The sequence below is a fragment of the Crinia signifera genome, chromosome 5, assembly GCF_055691185.1.
Source record: "Crinia signifera chromosome 5, ASM5569118v1, whole genome shotgun sequence".
Classification (NCBI taxonomy): Eukaryota; Metazoa; Chordata; class Amphibia; order Anura; family Myobatrachidae; genus Crinia; species Crinia signifera.
Genome location: NC_139221.1, coordinates 228,186,528 through 228,199,655, shown reverse-complemented (window position 1 = coordinate 228,199,655; position 13,128 = coordinate 228,186,528). Strand labels below are relative to the sequence as shown.

General features: G+C 43.3%; 1 protein-coding gene across 2 annotated transcripts in view; it reads left to right on the top strand.

Moving 5' to 3' along the window:
- The first annotated feature begins 1 nt into the window (after position 1).
- NEK11 (NIMA related kinase 11) overlaps positions 2-13,128 on the top strand; it is a 270,045-nt gene continuing 256,918 nt past the window's right edge. The window contains exons 1-2 of one of the 2 annotated variants that reach the window (XR_014475030.1): positions 2-162; positions 12,188-12,438. Coding sequence is in view for 1 of the 2 variants with exons in the window: in XM_083188604.1 (XP_083044730.1) it covers positions 12,272-12,438 (167 nt within the window). In the remaining variant the exon portion in view is untranslated. The remainder of the gene's footprint in view (positions 163-12,187; positions 12,439-13,128) is intronic. The other variant, XM_083188604.1, reaches the window with a different exon arrangement.

Sequence of the window (13,128 nt, the reverse complement as noted above, 5' to 3'; positions counted from 1 at the left end):
CTACCATCGGCTGGGGCAGAAAGCTACTGATTGTGACGTACAGTTTCCATGGATACGGAGATGTAAACATAACGCGGGTTTGAGGTCTGTGACAGACAGTGTGCCATTCCCAGGGCAGACTGCGAGGCTATACCCCGCGGTGTACACGCTGTAACAGGGCAGGTGAGCACTACCCCATAACCTAGAGCATTAAGGACGCCAGCTACAAGTCGCAAACGATGGCCATGATTAAGCTTGGTGAAGTGTTAAAGTGTCTGGTTTTTATCACCGGCCAATCAGCTCCTACCTGTCATTTTTCACACCAAGCCTGTAACTTTACAATTAGGAGCTGATTGGCCGGTGATAAACAACAGTCACTTTATCATTTCACCAAGCTTAATAAATCTACCCTAATGCTCTGCTCCTGGACTGCCCTGTTAATGTATGATTGCCATCACCTGTGTTGCACAGGTTAATTGATAAGAAAGGTGTTTCACCACGGTTATGGCAATCATACATTACCAGGGAAGTCCCGGATCAGAGAATTTCCCAGGTAGGCAACCATGAATTATACATATTAGACACTGTGACACAGATATAGAATAGTAGGAATGATGTACAGATTACTCTGTTTATTTTGAAATATTTGCTTAACTGAATAACAGAGTCAATAAAAGTTTGTTTTAGTTTTTTTGCCAAAAATGTGTATAGTATTTATTTATTTATAGTTTCTCGTTGCACTTTACAATAGTAGACAGTGATAAAACAAACTGGGTAACAACAGACAGACTGGGATGTGCTTCTGTCAGTGATGTAGGGATGTGCTGCTGTCAGTGAGACCGGGATGCGCCACTGTCAGTGAGACCGGGATGCGCCACTGTCAGTGAGACAGGGATGCGCCACTGTCAGTGAGGCAGGGATGTGCTGCTGTCTGTGAGGTATGGATCTGCGGTTTTCAGCGAGGCACTGCTGTGCCGCTCCGTGACCCCACAATCATTTTCTCAATTGGAGAGCTGTAAACATGTTTGCTTTTTATAAGTGTTTTATAAGTGTTTTTATGTGTTTGCGGCAGTGGGAAATGTGCACATGCCTGAAATTTGGGGTACGTTGCCTATGATTGCAGTACTCCAGCTAGGCCATGCCCCCATCTTCGCTAAACTCTGATAGTTGCTGGCCATGCCCCCAGACCCTTGGTCAGTGGCATAACTATAAAATTAGCTCCCCCCCTGCCCAAAAATTTGTGCCCCCCCCCCCTATAGTAAAACATGACAATGGTGCAGACCGGTTACCTGGGCCACTGTGCGCCACCATGTATAATGCTGCAGCTCCCCAGGAGGGACATGCGACCATGTGGCGTAACAGGGAGGACATCATGTCTGCTAAGATACTGTAGCTTTCCGTCACCAGCCTCAGCTTCCAAGGACCAGGGGATACTAGCGGAAGTGTTTGTGGGTAATGACACTGGCCGCCCCAAGGCGCAGAGGAGGTGGGGAGGGGGGGGGGGGGGCGGCTAGGAATATGAGATGTGCTGTCACCTACGGTACGTAGCTGCAGTACACAGCCAACTGCCCACTACTACTGAGTGACAGCAAACTGTGTAATCGTACAGGACAGCAGGTATTTTTCAGTGCGCCCCGAGACCGCTGGCTCCCACAAGCCACAGCTGGAGCTGCCACACCATTGTTACGCCACAGCCCTCTGTCGCATGCGCAGAGAGTCTATTCACCGATTATTTGCTCAGCAGAGCAGCGGCAGGCAGGAGGACTCCCAATTGTCCCCCTCTGCACTGCAGGACACTACTGGCCCTGGGTGGGAACCGGGAGAGTCCCCAGAAAACGTGACTGTCGCATGAAAATCTGGACAGTTGGGAGCTATAGTGCTGTGTTGCTGTCAGTAAGGCAGGGATCCTCTGCCTGTCAGTAAGGCAGTGATTTAATGCATTTTATGAGCAGTATCTGTGTAATTTGTGCTGCTAATTACAGTTGGATTTGTTTGTAGATGGTGCGACAGTTGAAAGTAGGTCAAGTTTGCTGTAATGCTGGGAAGTGTGCAGTTGTTACTTTTTAGCAAATAATGCACAGTCATGAGAGATAAAGGGAGATTCAGAAAGTGAGAGATTTAGTAAGAATTATCCAGTTTTTTAAAGCGGCAATCGTTTACACTGCAAAACCAGTTTTAATTTTGAAGTGTAAATGATTGCTGTTTTTTTTAAAAACTGGAGATTTCTCACTTTCTGAATGTCTCATCTCATCCTCTCACAGAGCGCCTAAAATGGCTGCCACAATTGGTACATTGTCAGGGTGGAGTACACAACCCATGGAAGGGGTTGGGATCATTTGGTCTATTGCATTATGGTCGAAAGTCATTAGGTCGAATCCATTAGGTCGACATGCTAAAAGGTCGACATGACTCTAGGTCGACATGGGAAAAGGTCGACATGATTCTAGGTCGAAAGGTCATTAGTTCGACAGGTCATTAGTTCGACAAGGTCATTAGTTCGACATTGTCTATGTCGACATTCACAAGGTCGACATGGGGGTTTTCACTGTTTTTTTACCTGAATGTCAACACAGTCGACATGGACACAGTTTAAAGTGCACTGCATCCCCTCGCATCGCTCGCTGCGCTCGCCATGCGTCGGGCACGGTGCCTCGCTACGCTCGGCACACTATTTTATTCTCCCACCACGCCCTAGTGGATGGTAGGGCATGAAATACCGCCTGTCGGCACATGTTGGCTCAAAAAACAGTGAAAAACTCCATGTCGACCTTGTGAATGTCGACATAGACAATGTCGAACTAATGACCTTGTCGAACTAATGACCTGTCAAACTAATGACCTTTCGAACTAGAATCATGTCGACCTTTTCCCATGTCGACCTAGAGTCATGTCGACCTTTTTGCATGTCGACCTAATGGATTCGACCTAATGACTGTCGACCATAATGCAGTAGACCAAATGACCGCATCCCCATGGAAGTTATTATCCAAAATGCTGTACCAATCCAGCATTATGCTTAAGGGTTTCTTTTGTCTGTTACTGTACTACCAATATCCTCTGTATTATGTGCATTGATTTTTAATGTACTGTTGGAGAAAATACGCTATATAAATTATACTTACTTAGTTAAATTTCACTCAAAGTGTCCAATTATATTACTGAGTTTTCTGCTATTATGCAATGCAATTTTGTGTGTGTCTGTGTGTGTGTGTGTGTGTGTGTGTGTGTGTTTGTGTGTTTGTGATGTTTTCATTTCATATAGCATTAAATAAAATGTACCCAATAGTAACAGATTTTAAAATATAATAAAAATATGACAACATTTATGGAAACAATATTTCCATACAAAAACATTTTACAAGAGAAATCACAATTTATATATATATATATATATATATATATATATATATATATATATATATATATATATATATATATATATATATATATATATATGAATGGAATATATGCGGTTGTAGTACATGTTGCTATAAATGTCATTAGAAACAAAAATGCAAATTTGCTTAAACTATGTAAAAGCTTTTTATTACTGCAATATTCAAATATTTTAGGGCATTTTCTTGTCCTAGAAAAGCAACCTGCAAATTTCCAAGTGTATGCAGTTCCTCTCTCTAGCCTGGGATGTCACTTTGGTGCTTCTTGTACAATTAGGTCTATATTGAGATACAGGCCACAAAATGATAGACACCACAGCAGGCACTTCAGGCAGGAAGGAGGAACTTTTATAATAAAGTTATTCAGCCACCTGTAAGAATATTAGGTGACAACTAAAGAACTTGTAGATAAGAGATCATTAATAATTCAATTTGAAATGCAATATACTGCAACATATAATTCAAAGAGGGGATCCTACATATGTAAAATGAATAACTAATATCCCGTAATGCATACCTAATTATGATCTATGCTGGAGGCAGGGTTGGGGCATCGAAAAAATGGGAGAGAAATCATTTCCTGATTTCCAAAATAAATTAAGATGATAGGCTATTGTGGAGCATGTGATTCGGGCGTCTGAGGTCACAACTACTAATGAAGGAGCTTCCCTGTGATAAGCATGGCAGCATGCTGATTGGTCCAAAAACACCACATGACGCAAAAACACGATTTTCATTGGTGGACCATAAATGAATAAAGGTCTCTCAGTGGGTACACTCAGGTTGGCCTTGAGAAAGCTGTTTTATTCAGTTAAACACATGTAGGAAAGGATTGTATTGCTGTAATATGTGTTAGCATGATTTAACCCATTATAGGATACAGTTTGATGGTAGTGCTGCACATCTATTAAGGGTGCAGGCAGTTTTTGGAGACTGATAGGTGGCAGCGTAATAGAAAATAGACTGCACCTATTGTGTCAGGTTAAACTGCTCAGAATAATGTATTGAGCATTACAGAGCTATATTAACCTGAGTATAATTTCAATAAATTGCTGTGTAAGATTATGCCAGAGATGCCAGATAACAACCACTAGGTGGCAGCTAGAGATTGTGTGATTGCACCAAATCTGTATAGATAGATCTACAGAAGCAACCTCTGTATTCTGCATTTAGGAGCCTACAGAGCTGCCCAGCCTCCCAGAATAAGTGGGAGACTGAGCCCCAACAAAGGAGAAACCAGAACCACACTGGTAAAATATCCCAGTGTGTAGGCCCAAGCACAAACTGTTATATCTCCGACTTAGATGCCATCAGATATTTAAGCCAATTCAAGGCTACAAGCAATAACTGTAACTCCATAGGGGTTGTGCTATAATCAACACAATATTTTTCAGCAATACATCATTGTGATTTTAAATACACCTCTTTATTAATTTCGAGCACTATACATGTGTGTATGTTACATGTCTATTTGTATGTGTCCGTGATTTTAACTTCTTTATTTCACTGCTATTTCCCTCAGAATATTAAAAGGGAATTTGAAAATAAACTCATTAAAAGTTAAGTTTTTTCTTCTTTGCATAAAATGTTCAACTCATGACTGTTGGGTACAGCACCCCCCAAATCTCATTACAAATAGGGGTTCTTTCTAAAACAATTAATTTTCTCATAAATTACATGAGAAAATAAGTCTATTTTAGTGTGCAGGTCTACTTCTAGCCACTTAAATGTGGCAATCCCCCCCCCCTCCCCCCAAAAAAAGGAGGAACTGCATCGGTTTTGAAATGTGGACCGCTTGTCAGGCATACAGAACATTACTGTACCTGTACTGTACATGTACATGGTATTCTGTATCCATCCACGGCCAGGGGCGGATTTAGGGGTCAGGCCACTCATGGGCACAACATTTTGCCGCCCCCCCTATTAGATGTGAGGGGGAGAGAAAAACAGAGAAGAGAGAGGGGGCTGGAGGAGACAGAGAGGAGGGAGAGAGAGTGCATGGGTATGAAAGGCTTTGGACAAAACCTTATTCCTCCTAATGTCCACCACCAACAGTATAGGCTGCACTATGCCTCCCCCCCGCTTCCCCTTCTGTATTGGCGGCACTGTGTACCTGAATGCCATGGCAGCAGGTCTCTTGGCTAGCACAGGGTGGCCGGTCTTCCTTCATTGGCTCCGGCAGCTCAGCCACGGGTTCTCCCTCAGGCTCTCACCAGTGCTTGCATGGGGGGGGGGGGGATGGAATGGCGGCTGCAGCGCTGGAGGAGTGTCGGACATAGGTAGCGCCGCCACCGGCAGTACAATTCAACTGTGACTCATTGGCTCTGGAAGCTCCCCCTCGCCAGCACTGGTGAGGGCAGCGTGACTGCAGCTGCTCTCCTGGTGGGGCATCGTGCGGGACTGAGGAGGCACCACTGGCCGGAGTAGGACTGCAGCAGGGTGAGCGTGGGACTACGGCAACACTGGAGGGGGGTCTGGACTCCATATTGTGGCTGAGCTGAGGGTCTTTCTCTCACCAGCCCCAGTGGGGGGAGCATGGGATAGTTGGAGCACAGGAGGGACTGCTTCTACTGTGCTGAAGGGAGGGAGCGTGGGACTGCCCGCGGCACTATATTTAATAAAAACTTCAAAGGGTGCAGAGGATTGCCACTCGCAGTGTCTTGACAGCTGCCGCCCATAAAAGGGTGCCGCCCCTAGGCACGGGCCTCACAGGCCTAGTGACAAATCTGGGGTGAAGCAGTGTAATTACATACTTTGAGTCATCTTTTGGCATAGTATGCCTCAGTTCACCTTAATGGCACATTTCTCATGGTGCAACAAGGGGATGAAATAAGGGTCATACTGTCCAAATAAATCTTCGGACCAAGATACCACATCTTTTGTCCACATCCCAATTGGGACAATCCCTGTAATCTAATGTAACACATTACACGGCTCTGCTTCTCTATATTTTAAATCTTTTTCACATATTTCTCATTCTTTTTTATCTTTCACCATGTATATATATATATTTATTTATTTATTAACAGTTTCTTATATAGTGCATACATTTTCTGCAGTACTTTACAGAGAATTTTTGAACATTCACATCAGTCCCTGCCCCAGTGGAGCTTACAATCTATATTCCCTATCACATATACACGCACACAGACATACTAGGGTTAATTTTGTTGGAAGCCAATTAGCCTACCAGTATATTTTTGGATTGTGGGAGGAAACCGGAGTACCCGGAGGAAACCCACGCAAGTACGTGGAGAATATACAAACTCTGCACAGTTAGAACCATGGTAGGAATCGGACCCATGACCTCAGCGCTGTGAGGCAGTAATGCTAACCATTACACCATCCATTGTGATGTATATGTCTTGATTGTAATCTCTTTATTTCACATCAAACAGTGGGAGTTTCCGTATCAAATACCAATAAAGATTGAAGGATTCCCCGCTTTTTATAATAGGGATATCAATCCTCATCATATTTTCCCTAAATGTAATTACTCTTATGAGTGCATCCGCTTTTCAACTTATTTTTCTTTTTTCTAGTATTCTGTTAGCCTTACTGGCTGCTACATGACATTGAGCACTGCATTCCAGTTTGTTGTTAATTAGGACTCCAAGGTCCTTTTCTAATTCTGATTTGCCCAATTCTACCCCATTGAGGTTATGATTTTCACACATTGCCTCCGGAGATGCATAAACTTACATTTATCTACATGGAACCTCATTTTCCATTTGTCCACATATCTATTTGATTTAAATCCCTCTGTAGCATAGAGACATCCTCGACCAATGACCCTACTGAGTTTTGTGTCTTCCGCAAAGATGGATACTCTATATATGCTTCGTATTCTGTTCTACATGTCATTAATGAAAAACAGAAGAGGCCCTAGCACTGAGCCCTGCAGTACTCCACTTAGTACTGGCATCCAGCTTGAGAATGCTTAATTTACAACCACTCTCTGTTCTCTATCCTGAAGCCCGTTTCTTACCCAGCTACAAATTTTTACCCCAGTCCCAATTCCTCCATTTTATTAATCAGTCTATTTTGTGGCACAGTGTCAAATGCCTTTTCAAATCCAGGTAGACCACGTCTACAGCATTGCCATTGTCAAGGTTGGCGCTCAAAAACTTATTAGGTTAGTTATCTCTTTCAAACCCATGCTGGTTAACACTTATTATTTTATTTGCCTATAGTTATTTCTAGATACCATCCCTTAAAATTCTCTCAAATAATTTCCCCACAATAAACGTTAAACTCACAGGTCTGAAGTTCGCTGGGTCATCTTTTCCCTTTTTTAAATATCTGTACAACTTCCACAATTCCAGTACTTAGGTACTATACCAGGTGAAAAAGGGTTTTCTAAAATATAATGTGGAGGTTTTGCTACCTCCTTTCTTAGTTCCATAAGAACCCTAGGGTGAATCTCATCTGGTGATTTATCTGTTTTGATTTTGCAAAGCCTCTGGAGTATCTCCTCTGAGGTGAATTCTATGTTTAATTCAAGCAGGTTCATCTCTTTTGTGGCGCCTCTAGATTCTAATGACTGCCCTTCCCTAGTAAAAACATATGATTAAAAAAAAGTATTGAACTATTCTGCTTTATGCTTATCATCAATAATGATATTTCCATTAGAGTTCGTTAAGGGGCCAATGTTCTCTTTTACTAACCGTTGTTAATGAAAACTTTTGGGGATTAGTTTTACTTTCCGTTACTATTGGGTTTTCAGTTTTCCTTTTAGCTGCTTTGATTACCGTTTTACAAATGTTATTTACAGATGGAGCCCCTTTCTTCCTTGGCCCGCACTCGCCAGAACGTCCCCTCACTTCCTTGTTCAGCCAAGACTTTATCCTGCTAATATTAAACTTATTTCCTTTGGGATCATTTTTCATATGTATTTAACAGCTTTTTGAAAGTTTCCCGCATTTCCTCTATGTTTTTCCCCTCAAATAGAGTATCCCATTCTATTTCTTTTATAGATTCCTTAAATGATTCAAAATTAGCTTTCCTGAAATTAATTATTTTAGATGGTTCCTTATATTGTTGTTTACAAAAGCTAATTTCCACTGAAACCATGTTGTGGTCACTGTTTCCCAGATGTTATATTACATTGGTGTTTGATACTAAATCCACATTATTGTGTTTTGGCAGTGAAAAGATTTAACTTTCCCTTTGTTTCTGCTCCATGATGAGATAACCTATTGTGCTGCTATCATTTAATTGCTCATATTATAAGCACTATTGTAACCACAGGACATAATTGCCCATCTTTCTTCACTTTCTACAAAATGCATTCTGAATTTAAGGAATTAACATCTTAACTCTGTTGGAGGGAATTGATGTCTCTTCATTACATATTTACTAAGCTTTTTCCATGTTATTTGGTCTAATTTGTGCTACACACACATATATTAAATGATACGGCATCATGTCAGCTTCTAAAATGCTAAAAAAAAAAAAAGTAATTCTGCCACTTCGTAATAACTGGTTTCCCTGCAGTACCATTCTTTAGAAGAGTACAGTACTGTTAGTGACTTGGTAATAGCATGTTATTAGAGACCAAATAAATCACAAGGAGGGGTAGTTATTAGCTGCGTACTGTATGCATCTACTTGTCTCCGGATGCAGAAGGATATGTCAAAAGGGGTGCACACAAGATGCGATTCCTTTTCTATTCAATCCCGATTCAATCAGGATGAAATCCCAATCGAATTGCAAGGCGCTGTGTACACATTTGATTTAGACTATACAGCACAGATCTGTACTATATAGTCTTGCCTGCACAGTCTTTTTTTTCTATTTGATTTCGATGCCACGGGGCCGAAGTTCAGGATCGAAGCACCCTAATGGGTGCTTACAATGTTAAATGCACCCTAATGGGTGCTTACAATGTTAAATGCACCCCCACGCCACCTCCCACTATAAACGTGAACCCGAAGCATGGAGAGTGCAGCGAGCCCGAGAGGGGCGGCGGTACGCGTCCTACGACCTTTTCATACCCCCACTATCCACGTCGGCGTGGAGTTGACATTATATAGTGTGGCGAGCACAGCGAGCCACCGAGCCCGAAGCGTGGCGTGCGCAGCGAGCCCCGCGAGGGGCCGCGCATAACTTCACAGGTATACGCGTCCCCTCGTGGGGCTCGCTGCGCTCGCCACGCTTCGGGTTCCGTGGCTCGCTGCGCTCGCCACACTATATAGAATCAACTCCACGCCGATGTGGATAGTGGGGGTATGAAAAGGTCGGAGGACGCGTACCGCCGCCACGCTTCGGGTTCATGTTTATAGTGGGGGGTGGCGTGGGGGTGCATTTTACATTGTAAGCACCCATTAGGGTGCTTAAAATCACCCATTAGGATTCTTGTACAATTTTTAATCGAATAGTCGTGTAAAATCGCGTCGCATCGCATCATATGCCATCGGTTGTATTGCATACGATGCGATAAAAACATTGCACGACCAACATCGGGGGCGCCGCTATAATACACAAGTACCCTAACTGCAAACTCACCTAAATAGTAGACTAGCTACTGATTGCCAAGTTTGCCGTGAGCACTGAACAAAGTAAAGGATCTATGAAGAATTTATATGATCATTTAAAACAAAACTAAAATTTTAAAAGTAAAACATTCTAAATGGATTAATTTACCGGTGGATTACTGGTGCTAGCTAGGCATTCAGGGCATGATGACACATGGAGATCCACAAGTGTCAGTATGTCAGGGCTCCTGTTGACTACATATAGAAAATATACTAAGAGTAACTCAGGACACACAAACCAAATCTTACCACAAATCCATCGGTCCATGTAGCATCACACATCTACATGTCTTGGCAAAACAAACAAAATGATAATAATATCACTATGGGAGCTCCAGTGCAATTTAGAGATCATGCACACTCTGCATGCCAATAAATGGGGCTGCAGTAATAGGTCAGAGAAGAGATGATTGGTGATGGATTTAATACAACCGTCAAAACCAATACTTAGTTGATACTATTACTTCAGAAATTAAACCACCATCCACTCCCATTGATGTACAAACCAATGCTTAGTAAATGTAGCCCTTTGTCCAGTATATATGTGTACCTGAGGTTGGTCTGCTATCCAACCATCTAAACATCTGTTATCATCAACATGATAGACAGGCACACAGGTAACGGCCCTCTTCTGGGCATCCTCCTTTGTCAGGTTATATGATTTTTTTGATGGATATTGAGATGCACTGATATCTGATAAGATCATATGCAAGCTAATACCCCTTTTACACAGCCGCCAAAACCCCAGGTCTTTGGCGGGTCAGACCCGGGTCAGCGGCGGTGTAAATGGGACACGCCGTGCCCCTTTACACGGGACTTCTACCCAGGTCCTGACGGCTAGGACCTGGGTAGAGGGCGGTGTAAATGGGTACGCCGGGTCATCCGACCCGGTTCCTGTTTACATCAATGGGGGACATGCAACTTGCGGACCGCAGCAGGTTGGACTGGGGGGGGGGGGGGGGGGCCCACAGACAGCCTGCGCTGCTGTCTGCTATACTCTGCAGACAGCAGCGGCGTCAGCGGAGGAGGTGAATGGATGCTTGTGTGCGGCATCCATTCACCTCCCGCACGATGGCTGGGGGGGTGCAGCTTATCGTGGTGCTGGGCTACCCCAGCACGGCGATCAGTGTTTCCGGCGAGGATTCCTGCGGTCCCGGCGCTTGAAGATGATGTCATCTCTAAGCGCTGCCTCTGTGTACACCAGTGATTTTCAACCTTTTTACCTTGCGGCACACTAAATAGGACTTTAAAATTGCCAAGGCACACCCTAAGATCCCCACAGGACAAAACACATTGGCCACCACAGGAAAAAAACAAACCTATTGGCCCCCACATTAAAAACAATCACACTAGTGTGCCACGGCACAGTGGTTGAAAAACAATGGTGTACACTGTTGGTGGTCACCGCAGTGTAAACGGTGTAAATCTCGGATCCGACCCGGCTTGGATCTTTCTTCCAAATGCCGGTCGGAACCGGGATTTTTGGTGTAAAAGGGGTATACTGTAATAGTGGTGTCTATACCGGCAGGAGGTGACTTTTTCCTAACTGGTCTGCAATATGTTCTCTTTGTTATGCATTTCGATACGGTGATGGGAGGGGCAGAATGAATTGAATATCATTGTTTCAATTCTATTCAGACTAAAATTATTCTTCCTCCATGGAACTTTGGGGTGATTCTGTAAAGCTCAGCAAGCAGCTACTGAGCGCTGAAACGCCACCTGCCCCTCCCATCACCATATTCCCTCGGTACCACATCCTCTCACAAGGCATCCGCTAGCAGGAGAAATCATATGATGATCACACACCATCGAATGATTTCTCCTGCCTTCGGAAATAAAGTCAGTAACAACTGACTTTTATTTCCTTCAGCGTCCGCCGAAGAGGGGGCGGGCGCGAACATCCTTTGCTGTCAGCTGCCCACCCCCAGCAGCCATCGGCCCGTCTGCTTTCCCATGGGCGAGCCCTGTTTCCGCCTTCCCTCTCTGCAACCAACGGCCCGGTGAGTATGCGCGCTTCCACATGCGCAGACCCCCCCCCCCATCGGAACCGGGCCCAATTCACCCATTCCAAATGGTAATGAATCAGGCCCTTTATTTCCATGATGGTTTCCTAGTCTCTGGTTAGCAAGATTGATTTAACTGTAGATCATTTGCATTGTGGGGCATTCTAATGAAATAATACTACTATTCTACATTGCAAGACTATGTACTATGCCTTGAAATAATTAAGATGCATTATAATAATATTTTTCACTTTTTGTTTTTCCGATGTACCAGGCTCTTTGAAACATCAATGGAGCGTATGGACAATACAATGTCTTAGCAAATTACAGAAAGAGGATTATATTTACCATTACAGTAATGCCGAACTATAAGGAAACATCAGGGAGAAATGATGCTCGACCCCTCTCCGCCTGCCCAGACATCCTTATTGCAAAGAGATATTTGATACAGCAAAAACTGGGCAGAGGGAGCTTTGGAACAGTCTATCTAGTATTAGATCAGAAGGCAAAAGAGGAAGATAAACTGTAAGTACTATAACGTGCACGCGAGCCATGTGTTACTTCATTAGACAAACAGAGCTTACTATATTCACCACCCCATAAAGCAGCACTATAGGCCTTATAGCATGTTACCCTGAGATTTTGTTTCACAAATGGCGACAATGTCTAGTTCGACAGTCAACAGGTCAACACATGAAAAAGCCGACATGCATTAGGTCGATATGGGCAAAAGGTTGACCCACGACAAAGGTCAACATGAAAAAAGGTCGACTGCCTCAATTCAACACGTGATGGTGTTTGCCACAGAATGATCGCAATTCAATATTTTGCCACCGGGTGGCAGCATTATATCAGATTTAAACCATTTTCTTTTCAGCTTTCCTAAAGGAAGAATATTGTTTGATATTATTTTTTATTTTGAAATACTTCAGATTCACTGTACATATTTATTTGTTATCAGCATTTTTACTGGTGCTTGGTGCTCACTGTAGGTTTACCCAATGCTTTTATCTACAGTAAAGGCAATAAATATCTGACAGAACTGAGATGCCAAAAGCATTGACCGTTATACTCACTTGGTCCAGTCTTCAAATAGATGATGTAAATATGGTGGTGGTGTTAAGGCACACCTCTGCGCTACTATGTTATTTTGGGATTCGGTCACTAGGTCGACCACCAAAGGTCAACATGAATCAATGTTGACACAGCTGAAGG